This window comes from Rhamphochromis sp. 'chilingali' (genome assembly GCF_963969265.1).
Source record: "Rhamphochromis sp. 'chilingali' genome assembly, chromosome: 17".
In the NCBI taxonomy this organism is placed as follows: Eukaryota; Metazoa; Chordata; class Actinopteri; order Cichliformes; family Cichlidae; genus Rhamphochromis; species Rhamphochromis sp. 'chilingali'.
Genome location: NC_137944.1, coordinates 16767230 through 16788014, shown reverse-complemented (window position 1 = coordinate 16788014; position 20785 = coordinate 16767230). Strand labels below are relative to the sequence as shown.

At 42.0% G+C, this 20785-nt stretch overlaps 2 protein-coding genes across 2 annotated transcripts; one reads left to right on the top strand and one right to left on the bottom strand.

The window, feature by feature from the left end:
* Positions 1-616: 616 nt before the first annotated feature.
* Positions 617-20280, bottom strand: LOC308385120 (lactose-binding lectin l-2-like; the record flags this gene model as incomplete). The annotated part of the gene is made up of 2 exons (XM_080863892.1): positions 617-1050; positions 20193-20280. 2 exons carry the CDS (start codon positions 20278-20280, stop codon positions 617-619), a joined length of 522 nt encoding a protein of 173 aa, XP_080720018.1.
* On the top strand, positions 5120-6000 carry LOC308385119 (galactose-specific lectin nattectin-like; the record flags this gene model as incomplete). Its single annotated transcript, XM_080863891.1, has 2 exons — positions 5120-5225; positions 5567-6000. The coding sequence occupies exons 1-2, from the start codon at positions 5138-5140 to the stop codon at positions 5998-6000; spliced, it is 522 nt and encodes a 173-aa protein (XP_080720017.1). The 5' UTR covers positions 5120-5137.
* Positions 20281-20785: the final 505 nt, after the last annotated feature.

The window sequence follows — 20785 nt, the reverse complement described above, 5'->3', positions numbered from 1 at the left end:
GTTATTAATTTAATTGATAACATTTTGGAAAGAGTAATAAGAGTAATATAATATTACAACTAAGTAGCAGCCGCCATTGTTCGAAACTGGAATTGGCTGGGCTGCGCTCTGAATTCTGGGATATGGTGGGCCATGAAGGACACACCTGACCTATCCTTCAAATTTGGGGAAATAAAGGCCGCATTTATTGGCCGCATTTGGAGCAGCCTTTAAATTGGGACAACCGTGACAGAAGCCACATCTCTTATTTAGACTGGCTGAAGTCTTTGGTGCTTTCTGGTTAGAGTCACTGCATAAATACTTTATTGTTAGTTTGATTGTATTTTATTTTAAAACAACTTTATCACCAAAACAATGACAAAGAAAATTTAGCACCGATGTTCAATGTTTCTTTCCTCCTTCCTCATTATATTAACATTAGCTGTGAGATTAAAACAATGAGTAAATATTCCCTGTGATCCACCATCAGAGCTACCAGTGGATGATTCTGTATTCATGAAAATCAAGGTGAGTGAAATTTAATGACTTTTGCACAGACACACAAAAGACAGGTTACAGTGTGCATTCACATCTTTATTGTAGCATTGTACTAGCAGGAACAGAAGGTTCAGTGCTTCTAAGGACAGGTAATGCGTGTTGCACAAACATAAGGTAAATTGGTAGCACACGTGTAGTCATTCCATTTCTTATCTGATACTACATTGGTGTGAACACAGTGTTCATTTCCTCCCTGATTATTAGGTTGTGTTGGACTCCAGTAGACAAAACGCAGTGGACAACCATCGGACCACATCCAGGTGCCTTCTTTATGTTTGTCACTGAGTCCAATCCAGGTGAGTCCCTCTGCGTGGTCAAAGTTCTGGATCAGGTTTTTCACAAAACTCTGTTCCTCTGTATTGTGGATGGACACCAGGTTGGCTCCCTGTGACAAACAGTAGACCTCTGCATCAGCCCAGGCCATGCGGGTGGCGACATATTTGTAGCAGCGGTCATTGAAGCTCCACCAGAACATGGGACAGGCTCCACGTTGCAGTTTAAATTTCCGTTCACCTGAAAGGAAAACAGAGTTCAGGGCTGGATGAAACTGTTAAAAAGTTGAAGAGATTTTTTTTCTCAGAGTCACAGAAACAGAGGTGAAAATGCTCTGCACATTTGAAATAATGCCACTGGTCAAATGCATTCGGCAAAAGCTTTTCCCTCATTCACAGTTCCAAAGAAGAGGAGCATAAGTCTTTGTGACTCTTTATTTTATGTAGTTATATATTTATTGCATGGTAAAAAGCCTTATCAAGGTCATGAGTAATTAAACAGGACAGGTCAGAGCTACGAAAGGAAAAGTAAAACAGATGAGTTAATCTAACATAAAGAGAACAACTTTCCTCCACACAAAAGGATCATCTCTTTCATGTTGGCAGGACAAATAAGTAAATAAACTATTAGGACATTAAAACGTGTTTGTTTTTTGTTGGCTTGCATATTTTTCATTATTTTATGTTCATAGTTTGAGCACCCTAGATTATTACGATTTATTTCTTTTCTTTTAAAATGAACTTCTTTGTAACTCAACTGAGGAAAATTTGTTCTCTTTTCTGCTTGCTGTCCTCGGTTTTAGGGCTTCTCCACTACTAATTATTTCATTGTCAAACTCAGTTTTGTCCTTATCATGTGATCCGGTCATTTATCTTATCCATTTTTTCTCACTGTGCTTTAAATATCAGCATTATTCTGTCATTATGCTTTTCAGTCTCTGTGAAGAATTACAACATGAGGACCCAAATGCAGACACCGAGCAAGAATGAGCAACAAAACAAGAGGCCTTATTATGGCTGATTTATAAAAACATACAAAACTCAGCAGACAGAAAGCACCAGAATCCAAAGTAGGCTGGTAATACACACACACACACACACACACACACACACACACACACACACACACACACACACACACACACACACACACACACACACACACAGCAAAATCTCCAGTGTTAAATTAACACTTTTGACAGTGTTATATGTTTAAAAGTAACCTAGTCAGTTTTGAAGATTAACAATGGCTAACACTGAGCAGTGCTGATTTTCTAACACTGGAATATTTCTAACATTTTGAGTTATTTTCCAGTGTTAGAAAATCAGCACTGCTCAGTGTTAGTCTTTGTTAATCTTCAAAACTGACTAGGTTACTTTTAAACATATAACACTGTCAAAAGTGTTAATTTAACACTCAACAGTGTTGTATTTAACACTCAGAGGTGTGGACCCATATAGACACTCTCCAGTGTTAATTTAACACTAGATATTTTGCTGCACACACACACACACACACACACACACACACACACACACACACACACACACACACACACACACACACACACACACACACACACACACAGCTGAGAAAACAGGTAAAACTGATCAGTGAGATAGAAGAACATAAAACCAATAAAATATAATTGCACAAGTTAAAACTTGCTGAACTCTGGCACTTTCACATTTTAGTGTTTTCTTTGTCTGAGCAATTGCCACTTTATCATGTCATTAAAACATCTTATCAACAAGAAGATAATAAAAATTATACCAGGAAATCAAACTCTGTGTTTCTGTAAACAACGATTAAAAAACTCCTCTAAAGTCTACACTCACTGTTATAAAAAAAACATTTATGTTGGGATTTTCAGATTCTTTTATGTTGTATCATTTGGGATATTTACAGTGTATTTCCCTTCCTGCCCTAAAATATAACAGTTTTTTAATTGCATTTCTGACAGTGAGAAAGGATATTTAGAAGTGCATTTTTGTCCTTTAATAACCTCCCAGTGGTTTGGATAGACAGAGGTCTTTAGTGACTCTAAGAAGACCTTCTATTATTGATTGATTCATTCACTAAATACCCCAAAATATTTGCTTGTCTTACACATATGACATCCCATTCTTAAGCTAAAGGGTTTAATATAATAAAAGCCCGACTTACAGTCTCTGCTCTAATTCATCCCAAAGTTATTCTGTCTGATTGAGGTCAGGAGTTTGTGCAGGCCAAATAAATTCTTCAACAAATTTGCTCATCAGTGCCTTTACAGAGCGTTCTCACTCCCGAGGCGTAACATGTGGACGTTTTGTCACGTCCCGCGGCGTTCCTGAGGAACGCGAAAGGAGACCTTCGGCGTTCTTATGGTACGCGGCGGGTTATGGCTGGAATCCAGTGCAATGACGCTCCCGCGGTAGTAGACGTTCCAGACCTGTATTCCAGCCCTAAACCTAACCTTATCCCTAGCCCTGACCATAACCTTATTCCTGACCTTAACCAGGACTTTAATGATGTTAAATAGCGTGTTTCTAAGCGATTTGAAGAAAAAGAGCGAACATGTGTAGGTTCAGTCCAGACGGTTCTCATATTTCCTCTTTTTCCGAGGTCGTCATTTAGGAACGTGGTGGGTAGCCGAAAACGTAATATGGTGACGATTTGTCACCTAGCGTAAAATGTTACGCTTTGGGAGTGAGAACGGGTTGGCCTTTATGGGCCTTTCTTTGTGCAGCGGTACAAAGTCATATTGGAAATGATTTCCTGGTATCATTTTGATTATCATAATGTTGATAAGATGTTTTAATGACATGATAAAGGGACAATTGCTCCGACAAAGAAAAATAAAGAAGAAGAAAATCCCAACATAAAGTCTATAAATTTTACACCTGTGAATATAGTCTTGGATTTTAATGACCCCAAACAGGCCTGCCACAGTTCATTGTGTTTTGTGTTCACTGTTATAAAAAAACAGTTGAAAGGTTTTTTTTTTTATCTTTGTTTACAGAAACGCTCACAAAGTTTGATTTCCTGGTACCATTTTCATTATCATCTTGTTGATAATATGTTTTAATGACATGATAAAGCAAAAATTGCTCAGACAAAGAAAGCGCTAACATGTGAAAGTGCCAGAGTTTAACAAGTTTTAAGTTCTGGGATTATTTTTTATTATTGCCACGTGACCAAGTGAGACTGTCACAGCCAGTGTGCCCATGTGCGCTATATGAAAGCATTTGTTTAGTATCTCTTGTAACTGAAACTAGCAACCACCCTTTAGAACCCCTGAGACATATATTTTAGTTTTATTTAGTTTTATGTTCTTCTGTCTTACTGATCAGTTTTACCTGTTTTCTCAGCTGTGTGTGTGTGTGTGTGTGTGTGTGTGTGTGTGTGTGTGTGTGTGTGTGTGTATTACCAGCCTACTTTGGATTCTGGTGCTTTCTGTCTGCTGAGTTTTGTATGTTTTTATAAATCAGCCATAATAAGGCCTCTTGTTTTGTCGCTCATTCTTGCTCGGTGTCTGCATTTGGGTCCTCATGTTGTAATTCTTCACAGAGACTGAAAAGCATAATGACAGAATAATGCTGATATTTAATTAAAGCACAGTGAGAAAAAATGGATAAGATAAATGACCGGATCACATGATAAGGAAGAAAAACTAAGTTTGGCAATGTAATAATTAGTAGTGGAGAAGCCCTAAAACCGAGGACAGCAAGCGGAAAAGAGAACAAATTTTCCTCAGTTGAGTTACAAAGAAGTTAATTTTAAAAGAAAAGAAATAAATCGTAATAATCTAGGGTGCTCAAACTATGAACATAAAAGAATGAAAAATATGCAAGCCAACAAAAAACAAACACATTTACGAATAAACAAGTTTTAATGTCTTAATAGTTTATTTACTTATTTGTCCTGCCAAAATGAAAGAGATGATCCTTCTGTGTGGAAGGACTTTGTTCTCTTTATGTTAGATTAACTCATCTGTTTTACTTTTCCTTTCGTAGCTCTGACCTGTCCTGTTTAATTGTTCATGACCTTGATAAGGCTTTTTACCATGCAATAAATATATAACTACATAAAATAAAGAGTCACATTCTCCTGAATGTGCCAAGAGGAAATGACTGTTCAACAGTTAAACAATCATGAATTTCTTTGGAATTTGATTTTTTCAGGCTTATATTTAATGTTATTGTTTATGGTGGAGAGTTTTGGTCTATTTGACCAATGATATCACACCAGCAGTAAAAACACCCACTCAGGCAGCTATAAAAGAAACCATCCTGTACAAAGAAGCTGCAGCAGCTCCTCATCATACTGTGAGACTTAAAGCTTCAACATGATCTTGCTCCTCTTCTTATTTGGTCTGGCTCTGGGTGCTCCTTCTGAGTCTCCCTCTGATGACAATGAAGTGAAGCAACAACCTGGTAACCGTCTCATTTTCTAGCTCTTATTTTCCCTTATTTACTTTTACCTTTATTTGTGGTTATTATGTTAGCAAAAGATCATTTTATGTGGATATTTGTTATCTCATGCTCCTCTTCTTTGGAACTGTGAATGAGGGAAAAGCTTTTGCTGAATGCATTTGACCAGTGGCATTATTTCAACTGTGCAGCCATGATTCTCTGCAGCGCTTAAATTAAAGCAGTTACTTGTTTCAATACCAGCAGAGCATTTTCACCTCTGTTTCTGTGACTCTGAGAAAAAAATCTCTTTTTCTCAACTTTTTAACAGTTTCATCCAGCCCTGAATTCTGTTTTCCTTTCAGGTGAACGGAAATTTAAACTGCAACGTGGAGCCTGTCCCATGTTCTGGTGGAGCTTCAATGACCGCTGCTACAAATATGTCGCCACCCGCATGACCTGGGCTGATGCAGAGGTCTACTGTTTGTCACAGGGAGCCAACCTGGTGTCCATCCACAATACAGAGGAACAGAGTTTTGTGAAAAACCTGATCCAGAACTTTGACCACGCAGAGGGACTCACCTGGATTGGACTCAGTGACAAGCATAAAGAAGGCACCTGGATGTGGTCCAATGGTTGTCCACTGCGTTTTGTCTACTGGAGTCCAGCACAACCAGATAATGAGGGAGGAAATGAACACTGTGTTCACACCAATGTAGTATCAGATAAGAAATGGAATGACTACACGTGTGCTACCAATTTACCTTATGTTTGTGCAACACGCATTACCTGTCCTTAGAAGCACCGAACCTTCTGTTCCTGCTAGTACAATGCTACAATAAAGATGTGAATGCACACTGTAACCTGTCTTTTGTGTGTCTGTGCAAAAGTCATTAAATTTCACTCACCTTGATTTTCATGAATACAGAATCATCCACTGGTAGCGCTGATGGTGGATCACAGGGAATATTTACTCATTGTTTTAATCTCACAGCCAGTGTTGGGGACTAACGGAATACATGTACCGCCGTTACACATTTAAAATACAAAATATGAGTAACTGTATTCCGCTACAGTTACCGTTTATATGGGTTGGTACTTTACTTTGTTGAAATAAATGGATTACATAGCGGTCTTTTCCTGTTTCATATGTTAGGCTATGCCCTCTCTATTTTTGGTAATTCCACGCTGGTGTAAAACCAGACAAAACACACATTAAGAGGTAGTAATACCTGTGTCTCAATCTAACGGTCCACATCACCCCTATTTGCAGCCCATATAATGACGCGAAGAAGTGTTTTAAAAAATTATTCAAAAAATTATTTAATAAGAAGGCAACAGGCAGAGTGTTACAGGCATCGCCCTAAAGAATGTAGCCTCACGGGCAGTGTAGTTCGTGCTGCAGGGAGAATGGACTGCCATACCTGTTATGTGTCTGTGAGCGCCAGGAGGGAGAAAAAGGAGAGTTGAAAAGTATGAGTTGTCACCGACCAGAAACGGGAGCTGGAAGCATGTAAATATAATAATAACCACTGCAGCCAAAAACAGTGCCTGATGAGCCCAGTTGTAAGTAAGCTATTAAGACTGTACACTGTGTTCGTGTTTTTCTCCCAAACAATAAGTTCTGTTGGAGCAGCCTTTCAACGGCTCTCTCTGTCTCTCGCTAGAAAAGTTGACCCAGACAACAAAGTAAAGCTAGTTTTCAGCTACCAGTGTTGGGACTAGAGATGGCACGATACCACTTTTTTATGTCCGATACCGATACCGATATCATAAATTTGGATATCTGCCGATACCGATATGAATCCGATATAGTGTTTTTTAATCAACAAAACTGTTTTTTAAATATTTTGCTGCATTTTGTATAAGTTCATACTCAAGTTTAAAACAACAACTACACTAAAGCTATTCTGTTATACCTGTATGCAAAAAAAAATATTTCATAGTACAGCAATACTGATCAATCTAATAAACTTAAACCTACACCATCCTCCCTATTCTGGTATTTTAAAGAGTACTTAGCATAAATATTAAGCAACCTAACTAATAGGGTTCCAACTCCCAGCAACAACAAAAATAAATAAATAAAAAATAGGGAACCACCCCTCACGCTCCACCTCATGATGCTTAATCGACGTAATCAACCTTAATTTGATGCAGTGTGAAAAAAAAATGCACAGAAATCAATTATTTTTCAAGAAATATTAAATAGATTCAACATCTTTCTTCAACAAAATTGCAGACTGCACAGATGGTACCTTCCCAAAGGAAAAAGTACTATAGCTTACTAGGGTATATATATTAGACTTAATAGTTACTATATACAGTAATGGACTTCTATACATTTTACATCAAATTAAAACTTTGGGTGTCAGATAATTATTTATTAAAAGCTAGACATTTTAAATGAGAATAAGAAAGAAAAGTATGTCTTTGTGCCCCATTTTCCCCGTTCATGCCTTATCGGCCCCCCTGGCTAAACTTTGCTAGATCCGCCCCTGCACAGTTACCAGCGTCAGCTACGTAGAAAAAGATCCTCGAGTAGAAAGTAATATTAAATAAATTCTAACAACAGCTGATCAAGCTTAAACGTGCTGCTGTTGTTTAGCCGCTGGTTTCCTCTTTCTGGTGCAACGTGGGCCAAAAGCAAACAAGAGACACGGACTCGCGACAGAAAAGCCGATCAGCTGATCATTAAGCAGTTTCATGATTGAAGTAGCAGCAAGAAGAGGCAGTCGCTTGTTAAGCTTAACGCAGGAATGCTTTACAAACATTCAGAGATGGACTTACACACTTGCTTTACTTCTCTCGGGATAACTTTGTCGGAGATGAAATGCTGGGTTGCTAGTGAAGCTCCACATGCTATCCAGACCACCGACAGGTCCCGCATGCCACAGCCGCTCTATCACGTGATGCATACTGCTCCGACGTGCTAACGTTCTGAGGTGAGTTATGGTGTGTTGCAAGTTTTGTGAGATGCTTTCGTGATATTTAATGGATCGGATTACATTTTTTATTTTTCTCCGATATCCGATCCAGTAATTTAGGTCAGTATCGGACCGATACCGATACGTAATATCGGATCGGTCCATCTCTAGTTGGGACTAACGCGTTATTAAGTAACGCGTTACAGTAACTACGTTATTATTGTGGTAACGAGCACGGTAACTAGTTATTATGCCAAAACCAGGAACGCGTTACTCGTTACTGGGATTTAGATAGGCTCGTTATTCGTTACTTCGTGTGGTGGCTATCGCGGAGCTTCCACAGATTCAATAACATTAGCAAGTGGTGGAAGCCAGCAGGTGGAGGATGGAAAAGGGAGGCAAGAGGAGAGACCCGAAGCAGCCGCCGGTCTGAGTATCAGGTGAACTGAACTTCAGGTAAGAAGTTATGACCTGCAGTGTATCTGAGTCACATATAAACCAAGTTTAGGTGGAGTTTATTTTCGTTATGCTGACTTTTTCGTACTGAGTACTAGCTAGCATGACGGGGTTTCTATACAGCTGGGTGGGTGCTATGTTACTGATGTTGAACTTTATATTGTTCATAGGTTAATTATTAGAGTTTCCAACCGTCCCGTAAAAAACAGAATCGTCTCGTATTCAGAGAAAATATTACGGGTTTCGTATTGAGGTGAAAAGGAACATTTTGTCCCGGACTTCAGCTACAATGAAAAAGACACAACGCTGGAGTTATTCTGTGTTTACGCTGCACAGCTGCCTCTTCTTCTCTCATTCTCTCCCCCTCCCTCTCCTGTTTCTACTTCAATCATGAAACTGATCAATGATCAGCTGATCGGCTCTCTTGTTTGTTTATCGTCCACTTTGCGCCAGAAAGAGGAAACCAGCGGATGTCGCGCTAAACAACAGCAGCACATTTAAGCTTGATCAGCTGTTGTTAGAATTTATTTAATATTACTTTCTACTATCAGCTGATGTTTGCTGGAGCCACAGCTGTAAAGCTGCTGGTCATGATATGGTTTGGTTATCTGGTGAGAGGGAAACATGAAGATGAAACCAGGAGATGTCCTTACTGGATCATCAGAGCTGAACAGGTGATGGAGAAACAGGTTTACCTTTTAGGTGACATGAACGAGTTGAAGGGAAGTTATGAACTGTTTCTGAGAGACAAATAACACCAGGATCCTTTTTTTTACTTAGCTGACAGCTGGTAACTGTGCAGGGGCGGGTCTAGCAAAGTGTTGCCAGGGGGCCAGGTAGGACATTAACAGGGAAAGGGGGGCACAAAGAAATACTTTTCTTTCTTATTCTCATTTAAAATGTCTCGCTTTTAAAAAAATAATTATCTGAGTCTTACAACAAACGATTGATAGATTGATGCATATATACCATCAGAACAGTGTACATCACTGTCACAACAGCGTTTGTTTTCATTCAAAGGCTTTATGATTTTTCCTATAATGGTGGGCCAGTTTCTAGTCAAAATGCCCGGGACGATTTTTTTTTTTTGTCCCAGTCCAGCCCTGTAAGCAGCTCATCTGCAGTCTGGTGTTACCTACATCTTCCTATTCGGAAGGCAGAATTTCCGAGTTCTGAGTACAATCGAAAGCACCACAACTGCAGTTTTTGTGTTGGATGTAAAAAGCAGGCTAGAATCATGTGGCGGTCAACGACGGTCCAGGCGTGGGATTTGTCTTGTGGAAATGTGCACATTATTTTTTCCTTTCTATTGGTAGGTGGCACAGTGCACTTGTGGCAAGTAAGCAAGCTAGAAGACTTGCAAACTTGCTGGGTATCCAGTTACGGAAGCAACACATTAACAAGAGAATTCTGAGTAAAACCAAAGTTACTTTCCCTAGTAACTAGTTACTCTGAAAGTAATGAGTAACTTGAAGTAACTGAGTTACTTTTGATAGAAGTAACTAGTAATGTAACTAAGTTACTAATTTAAAGTAACTTACCCAACACTGTCAGCTACGAGCGCGACACAGAACCCGACTATTAGCCAGAGGTCCCTTTACTACGGTTCAGTGCCGCAGACATGTTTTATATACGTGCAGAATAGTTTTTTTTACAAGATCGCTGCAAAAAGTGCAGCCTTACCTAATGTCCACCCTACTGTTACTCATTTTATATTAAGATTTAAAAATCTAGTTGGTGTTGGTATGGCGAGTAGCCTTTAGTAATAGTAATAAATCACACAGCAATAGTACATTCATGTAGTTGTAAAAAGCATCCAAAGTATTCAGAATACGTTACTCTCGTTGAGTAACGTGACAAAATACGTTACAAACTACATTTTGGGGCATGTATTCTGTAATCTGTAGTGGAATACATTTTAAAAGTAACCCAACACTGCTCACAACTAACGTTAATATATTTTTAAATGACCTACAGCAGACCAGACGAAGTTTGCATGAACATGCTTTTCAGCATCACCTTTATTAACTGCTTTTCTTCCACACGTGGCTGCAGCTCTGCAGCTGCCAGCCACTCACATCATCATCAACAACAACAGCAGACAGAGCACAGATTTTAAGCCGGCGAAGCGTGATTGCAGATGCCGTGCAGGTGCTTCCATCATCCCTGCAGCGCCACCACAGACCACACCCTGCCACAATATTGAAGCAGGAGTAAAAAACACCCAACATCTATACTGAACTTTTTTTGTTTAATTGTTTTGCTGAAAAAGCCTTTTTAAAATAAAATACAATCAAATAAATTACCAAAGAAACCAGCTCCTGGTACAGCTACAGCGACCGCTGCTATATGCACAATGCCATAGCTATGACCTGGGCTGATGCAGAGCCACACCGTGTGTCAGAGGGAACCAACCTTGTGTCAACCCACAGTCTTGGAGAGGCATAATTTTATCAAAACCTTGAGTAAGACCTGAAAGTGGTTAAAATGTCTTCACCAGGATCGGACTCAGTGACATCATCATCATCATCATTGTTTATTTATATAGCACTTTAGAAACACACAAGGCTGACCAAAGTGCTGAACAATAGAAACATAATAGATACCATAAGAATAATAAATACGATAAAATAATAAACATAGCGAAAACAATAAAATACAAGTCAGTCAACCACTGAGTCAAAAGCCAGTGAATAAAAATGCGTTTTCAATCTGGATTTAAAAACCAGAACTGATGTCGATTGCCTAATGTGAAGAGGAAGATTATTCCAAAGCTTAGGACATTCACAAAGAAGGCAGATGGATGTGGTCTGATGTGGGTCTCAAATCAGCTTTGAATTTTGGGGTTAAGGAGAGCCAAACAACGCTGAAGGAAAGGAGAACTGTGCACGTGGAATGAGCTTGAGTGTTCAAAAACAATTTCCTTTTTATGTGCAACTCGCACTGTTTGTCGTTAGGAATTTAGAAGAAAAGATGTCTGATATAACTTACTAACTATGAACTATATACTATATATAAACTGGTTAAAGCACATTAAGAATGAGATTCATGTTGTTATGATATCATGATCCATGATCAGATATCATTTTTGTTTACATGTGTGGCTCCTTCCATTAGAGCAGGTGTGTGCAGCTCTCTCCTCTCTGCTCCAGCTGAAAGCCACCTCGGCCCTCGCGCTGCCTCCTCTCAAAGTTCTTATTATTAGGAATGTAAGAAATTTCAATTTTTATAGGTAACTGGAAAAATACCTTTGACTTTCCTCTGTGAAGCACAGAAAAAATTTAGATTCGATAGACTTGGAGGAAAGGTCATTTGAAGATTGAAGTGCTAATATTTAACACCCACGAATACTGAGTCTGTTTGATGATATTGTTGTCGTGTCTTGACTTGCAACACCCTTTTGAATATCAGATGCACGATTTACATTGCGTAATATGTTAGATATTGTTCAATATTGTAAATCTTCCTTGACCCATTAAGACATTTCATTCTGATGTCATCTAACTCCTGGGCTTATGTTGTGTTGATTTTATATCAGGTGAAGCACTTTGTGATTTGTATCTTGAAAAACAATAAATACATTTATTTTACTTGCATATTTGCTTAACATTGCTGTGCTGAGGACTGAGAACAGTGCCTTTATGGTGAAATGCTGTCCGCTATTTCCACAACTTAAAGCTGCATAGTTTAGTCTTTGATTCCAAGCCTCCCCCACCCCATCAAATAGTAAACTGCACTTTGTTCACTGCTGTGATGCAATACAACATATTTACGCAGTAAAACAAACACAGCTTTCTGGAACATGTTGAAATTTAACAAATGTCAAAAGAACAAGGAAAAGTCCTATTGTTAGTTATGTGAGATTTTTGTGGAAATATTGGTGTATGGGTGAGTTCAAAGGGGTTTTGTTGTTTTCTCAACAGCCCCCAGAATGGATATATCTGTATGCCGAACAGTTAGTTTGCTAACTGGTGACTTGTCTGTAGCAGCATTTTAGCTTGTATTTAAATCAATAATTAGCTAAATGTTAAACAGTAAATTAAAATTTCTACATCAAAAGCGTATAGTCTAGGATATTTAAAGCTTTCTTTTAATCTGAATGTTCATTTATGTTCAATTAAAGTAAAGAATACACTGTAAAAAACAATCGATAGATCTAACCAGTAAATTTGTAACAATTTGCATTGATTTTGTTTAGGCAAATTTTATTACATAGTTTTAGTAAATAGTCCCTTATATTAGAGGCTATAAAATACTAAAATAAATAAGGTGAAGTCTACCCAATACTTCTCAGTACATTACATAACTAATTACTGATAGAAACTGAATCATTCTAACTTCCAAGATTCCAAGATGGTGGCGCGTGAACAACGTGAGGCTCAGTGTCTCTCCAGAATCTGCTATTTAGCGTTTTTTTTTATCTACTTTTAACCGGATTATTCGTCCAGAATTGCTGTGCGTTGCTGACCTACAGCAGACAAGACCTTCTGGACATCTGGACTCACAACTCCAACAGTTTTATCGCCGATCTCCGACTCATCCCAGAGATCTCCAGAACACCGGAGGCTGCCCACTCTCCCCAGCCGGGCGGAAGTGCACGCAGACGGCGCCGAGATCGTAAACAAAGGCGAGGTAGGCGCGGAGGGCTACGGGCTAAGCTAAAGCTAACACCACACCGGCTGCCTTTACCCAGTATTTTTCTCGCCAATGTCCGCTCTCTGGCAAACAAAATGGATGAGATACGGCTCTCCATCACTAACAACAGACGGATTATGGACTCAAATGTCATGTTTTTCACCGAAACATGGTTGAACAACAGCTGCCCGGACAATGCTATCGAGTTAGCAGGACGCCACACACACCGAGCCGACAGGCTAGCAGATGACTCCGGCAAGACCAGAGGTGGAGGTTTGTGCATTTATATGAACAATGCTTGGTGCATGAACTCCACTACTACTGAGAGTCACTGCTCACCTAATGCGGAGTTTTTAATGGTCAAATGCAGACCTTATTATCTCCCCAGAGAACTCACTTCGATCATACTCACTGCCGTGTATATACCCCCCGACGTTAATGCTCGGTTGGCCATGAAAGAACTTTCTGCAGCCATTAACAAACACCAGAATAAACACCCCGAGGCTGCTTTTATTGTTGCTGGCGACTTCAACCACACCAACTTAAAGACAGTCCTCCCCAGATTCCACCAACATGTCTCCTGCCACACCAGAGGAGACAAGACTTTAGACCATGTGTATTCCAACCTGGCTGGAGCCTACAAAGCCACACCCCTCCCCCACATTGGACAATCGGACCATCTCTCCCTGTTCCTCACACCTAGGTATTCACCACTCATCCAACGTGTGAAACCTGCTGTGAGGACAATTAAAGTGTGGCCAGAGGGGACAGACGCAGTGCTCCAGGACAGATTTAAAAACACAGACTGGAATATGTTCACCCACACAGACCTGGACCAGTACGCCTCATCTGTACTGGATTACATCTCCGAAACCACAGACAGTGTCACCACCCAGAAACGGATCACCATGTACCCCAACCAGAAGCCTTGGATGAACCGGGATGTTCGTCTCCTCCTGAAGGCCCGCAACACCGCCTTTAGGTCAGGAGATGCACACGCCTACAGTACAGCCAGGGCTAATCTAAAGAAGGGCATCAAAAAAGCCAAACACCATTACAAAAAGAAGGTAGAAGAACACTTCTCCAACTCCAACCCCCGACGCATGTGGCAAGGACTCCAGACCATTACAGACTACAGGACCACCAAACCCTCCCCCGCATCCTCTGATGTCTCCTTCCTCAACGAGCTCAACAACTTTTATGCTCGTTTTGAGCGAGGGAACCCCACAACCAAGATGAATCAAGATGGCGGCGCGCACAGACGCAGCGGCCCGGAGCTCCTACACTTTTGCACTTTTGGTGGTACTGTGTATTATTTCACACAGTCTGGTGTTACTTCAATACAACAGAGATGATCTACTACAACTAAGCCGTGGAGATCTTCAACTAACATCCGAGTATCTCATCCCCCCGGAGATCGTTAAGCAACCCCCGGGGCTACCCGCAACAGCAAGCCGCAGGAGGAGACGTTGCGAGCGGAGGCAGAAGAGAGGCAAGCGGGGAGGCCTGTGGGCACGGCTAAAGACTAGTCCGTTTAAACCACCACTCCCGATCATATTCCTCTCCAACGCCCGTTCAATCCGTTACAAACTGGATGAAATACGACTGCAGATCGCCACTCGACGGACTTTTAATAACTGTTCGTGCATGATTTTCACTGAAACCTGGCTGGACAGCGCCATTCCCGATGCGGCTATCAATCTAGCAGGCCGCACCGCCTATCGAGCCGACAGGTCTGCGGACTCGGGTAAGAAGACTGGCGGGGGGCTGTGCATCTATATTAACAACCTTTGGTGCACGAACGTCACGGTAACGGAAAAACTGTGCAGTACAGAGGTAGAACTGTTGGTGTTAAAGTGCCGTCCATTCTATCTCCCTCGGGAATTTTCTGCCGTTTACATCTGCGCTGTTTACATTCCACCAGATGCTAATGCTAAGCTAGCGTTAGCACAATTGAGCAGCAGCATCAATAACAGCCTGGTAGCACACCCGGACAGTGTCTTTATTGCGGCTGGGGATTTTAACCACGCGGACCTGAAATCTGTACTTCACAATTTCCACCGTAATGTGAAGTGTGCTACCAGAGGAGATAGAACGTTGGACCAGGTGTACACCAACATGGCGAATGCGTACAGAGCTCAGGCTTATCCCCACCTGGGTCTGTCAGACCATCTCTCCCTTCTGCTACACCCAATATACACACAAAAGATCAAGAGCACTGGGATTACAACCAAAACCGTGAGAACATGGCCGCAGGATGCTATTCCGATGCTTCAGGACTGTTTCCACTGCACAGACTGGGATGTATTCAAGGTGCAGGACACTGACAATCGTGTCGCATTGGATAGTTACACCTCCACTGTCTTGGACTACATCTGTTTCTGTGTGGACAATGTAACAACTTGGAAACGATTCCGTGTGTTCCCTAATAATCCACCCTGGATGACACACGGAGTTCAACAACTTATTCGAACAAGGAACAACGCTTTCAAATCCGGGGACCAGGAGGCATACAGTGCTGCCAGGGCCAACCTGAGAAGAGGCATCAAGACTGCCAAGCAGCAGCACAGGAGGCGTATCGAGGCCAGGTTTGAGAACAACACAAACCCAAGGCAGGTCTGGGAGGGCATCAGGGCTATCACGGACTACAAAAGAAGAACACCATCACCCTCAGCCGACAGTTCTACTCTGGCTGAGGATCTAAATCTCTTTTATGCCCGTTTTGACAGGGAGAACACCGACCCTGTCCTGTCCCCTCTCCCCTCAACCGACCCTGCTCCGGTCCTGAGCACTCATGAGCTGAGGCGTGTGTTCCGGAGCATTAACACCAGGAAGGCGGCCGGGCCGGATGGAGTGCTGGGCCGGGTGCTAAAAGACTGTGCTGCGGACCTGGCGGACGTCTTCACCTCTATATATAACACCTCGTTGTCCTGTTCACTGGTACCATCCTGTTTCAAAGCAGCAACCATCGTTCCCATCCCAAAACAGTCAAATGTCACATGTCTGAACGATTTCAGACCTGTGGCACTCACCCCCATTCCCGCCAAATACCTGGAGAGACTGGTCATTAAACACATCAGAGCTGCTTTTCCACCATCCCTGGACTCGCACCAGTTTGCATACAGGGAGAACCGGTCAACCGAGGATGCGATCGCCACAGTGCTGCACACATTACTGAAGCACTTGGAACACAGGAACACCTATGCACGGCTCCTCTTTGTAGACTACAGCTCGGCTTTTAATACCATCCGGCCATACAAACTCCGTCCCAAACTCCACCAACTGGGACTTAACTCCTCTCTGTGCAACTGGATTGTGGACTTCCTCACTAACCGTAGACAGAGTGTCAGAGTGGGTAAGAACACCTCTTCCACCCTTGTGGTCAACACCGGTGCCCCTCAGGGGTGTGTTCTGAGCCCTCTGCTATACACTCTCTTCACCCATGACTGTATTTCCTCCTGCGCGTCCAATCTCATTGTTAAGTTTGCAGATGACACTACAGTGCTCGGACTTATATCCAACAATGATGAGACAAACTATAGGACAGAGGTGCAACAACTAGAGTCATGGTGCCACGACAATAACTTGGTCTTAAACACCAAAAAGACCAAGGAGATCATTGTAGATTTCCGGAAGAGGGGTCATAACAACCATCTGCCTCTCTTCATTGGCAGTGAGGCGGTGGAGAGGGTGAGCAGTTTTAAATTCTTGGGGGTAACTGTGACCGAGGACCTGTCCTGGGGCAACCATATCACCTCAGTTGTACGGAAGGCCCAACAGCGCCTCTACTACCTGAGGAGACTGCGGAGCGCACACATTCCCAGATCTCTGATGTTGAACTTCTACAACTGTGCCATCAGCAGCGTTCTGACGTATGGATTTCTAGTGTGGTTCCCCAGCTGCACCAAGGCCGATCAGCAAGCACTCCAGCGGGTGGTGAAAGAAGCTGGCAGAATTATTGGAACAAGTCTGCCAGAGATCAGTAATATCTTCCCCACTCGCTGTCTGAGGAGGGTGCACAGTATCCTGCGGGACCAACATCACCCTGCGCGCCACCTTTTCCATCTGCTGCCCTCAGGGAGAAGGTACAGGTCTATACAGGCCAGAACATCCAGACTGGCCAACAGCCTGTATCCACAGGCTGTGAGGCTCCTGAACTCTCTGCCCCCCTCTCACGGACAATAACCATATCCAACTTCTTAATAGCAATGAACTGGTCTGCATTGGTGCATCATATCTTTATTCTCTTCCCCCTCCTGCCCCCCCCTCTTTCTTAAATAGATAACTATCATATCTGATATCATATCTCACAGTACAATAATATTGAATGGGTTGCATTGTTGTATTTTGTCATGTTTCTCAGGTCTTTGTCTGAATTTCTACGAACATTATTGCTAAGGATTGTCTTATTGCATTGGAGTCACACTGGGTTAAATATGTACACTTGGGTTTTAAGGGGTATTTATTATTTTCTTCTTTTTTTTGGGTTGTATGGAAGCCCCAAACGCAATTTCATTGTTCTTGACAATGACAATAAATAAATAAATACTAAATACTAAACCACAACCAAAGCAGACGTGACGCCAGACCACCAACCTCTGCCTCTCTCCCCCACCGATGTAGGAGCGGTGCTGAGCAGGATCAATGTCCACAAGGCTGCAGGCCCTGATGGCATCCCCGGGCGTGTTCTCAGAGCGTGTTCTGGGGAGCTTGCAGGAGTGCTCACAGACATATTCAATCTGTACTTGGCCCACGCTGTGGTACCGGCCTGCTTCAAATCCACCTCCATCGTCCCGATACCCAAAAACTCCAACCCATCTTGCCTCAGTAATTACCGCCCAGTAGCACTCACCCCCATCATCACTAAGTGCTTAGAGCAGCTGGTCCTAGCACACTTCAAATCCTGTCTCCCCCCCACCCTGGACCCCCACCAATTCGCATACCGCCAGAACAGGAGCACAGAGGATGCAGTCTCCATCGCACTGCACTCTGTCCTCTCACACCTGGACAACAACAACACCTACGCCAGAATGCTGTTTATAGACTTCAGTTCAGCATTCAATACAATCCACCCCTCACAACTCATCAGGAAACTGACAGACCTGGGCATCAGTTCCCTCATCTGCAAATGGTTACTGGACTTCCTGACCAACCGCCCCCAACATGTCCGGCTGGATAACCGCTGCTCATCTACAATCACGATGAACACTGGTGTACCACAAGGCTGTGTGATGAGCCCTTTCCTCTACTCCCTCTTCACCCACGACTGCAGACCTGCTGATGGTTCCAACACCATCATTAAGTTTGCAGATGACACCACGGTGATTGGCCTCATCAGTGACAACGATGAGGCCGCCTACAGGGAGGAGGTGGATCGTCTGGCTGAGTGGTGCGACAGAAACAACCTGCTGCTTAACACCGAGAAGACCAAGGAGCTCATCGTGGACTACAGGAGGAATGCTGACCCACATCCACCCATCCACATTAAGGGGATGGCTGTGGAGCGAGTGAGCAGCTTCAAGTTCCTGGGAATCCACATCTCCGAGGATCTCACCTGGACGACCAACTGCTCCAAGCTGGTCAAGAAGGCTCACCAGCGCCTCTTCTTCTTGAGGACACTGAGGAAGAACCACCTGTCCTCAGACATCCTGGTGAACTTCTATCGTTGCACCATCGAGAGCATCCTGACCAACTGTAAAACAGTCTGGTACGGGAACTGCTCTGCCTCGGACCGGAAGGCGTTGCAGAGGGTCGTGAAAACTGCCCAGCGCATCGCGGAGCACCACTTCCTGCCATAAAAGACATCTACAGGAAGCGGTGTCTGAAAAGGGCTGGGAAAATCATCAAAGACCCCAGTCACCCATCACATGGACTCTTCACCCTCCTGCCCTCTGGGAGGCGCCACAGGAGCCTCCGGACTAAGACCACCAGGTACCGGAACAGCTACTTCCCCCCAGCTGTCAGACTCCTGAACTCTGCCTCCTGACATCTGACCCACGTTAACACATGGACTGAACATACACACACCCACAATGGACAACTGTACCCTCAAACACACAATAATAACATGGACTGAACCACCACTCACAACCACTAGCACTTTATATAGCCTCTGTAGAAACTATCTACACCCTCACTTATCTTAACTGCACTACTGTATAGCTCTGTGTAAATAATCATTCTGTACATTTGATAATCTTTAATCCTACAACTGTTTACAACTTGCATAGTTCCCATTTCTGTATAGCTGTATATCTCAGATTCTGTAAAGTTATTTATTTCATATTCTGTATAGTTTTTCATATTTATATCCTGTTCATAGCCTGTACACAGCTTGTACTCACTACAGCCTGTACATACTTATAGTTATAGAATATTCACAACATACTTCATACCATGTACATTATAACATACCATAATAGACCCATTTCTGTAATATACTCACATATCTATATCACTAAAGCACTTCTGGATGGATGCAAACTGCATTTCGTTGCCCTGTACCTGTGCATGTGCAATGACAATAAAGTTGAATTCTATTCTATTCTATTATGTTTGTGAGTAGATAATTGTTAATCTACTTAATAATACTGACTGATTTAATTCGTTAACCCTCACTTATTCAGGGAAGTTTAGTTTTATCCCAGAACATAGTTTCAGAAACAAGAGGTGATGATTATGTCAATACTTTTAATCAATAATCCATGAGAAGCAAAACTACTTAGTTTTTCTAAGTTAAGAAAACTCAAATAAATTGAGTTTATCAGCGTTTTTGCATAAAAAGTACTGGTAACTTATTTAAATCTAGTTCTAATAACAAATTGATAAAAAATTGCCTATCAGCCTATTTAACATTTTTAATTAAACACAATATTAGATTTTACAGTGCACTAGAGTAAAAAGTACTCATAGCCATCTCATAGACATTTATTTATTATTATATTATATTATTTAGACTCTTTTCTTCAGTTACAAAGTTGTTGCTTCGCTTCATTGTCATCAGCTGGAGACTCGAGAGGAACACCCAGAGACGGGCCGAATAAAAAGAGGAGCAAGATCATGTTGAAGTTTTTTGAAGCCAGACTGACCAACATGGGCACCACATGGATTTACTACAAGAAAGACCACGACTCATTGCCCCGCACATGGATCCTGGAATGCCTAGAACTATACAAGATCAACAGGACCCTAAGAGCCTTCATCAGGAATCTGATATTCAGTTTCAAGTAAATAATAAATATAGCAATTTCCTTATGTGTTAACAGTATTTGAAAATTAGTCTACAAGCCTTAACACACACACAACTGTAACAATGGCTACTGAAACTGGCTTGTGTTGATTTTCTCCATTACAGAATTGGAGTTTAGGTTGATCCTCATCACGTCAACTGGCTAAAAAACATGGCTACATCTTAATTGTGCGTATGTGTGTTTTAATGTCTGTGTCATGCACGAGTTGATATTTAAAATCACAACTGATATGTACACAGCCTTGTCTCGTCTTGGTGAACCAGCTAATGTTAGCCGTCTTTAGTTAAATATATCTGTATGCCGAACAGTCAGTTTG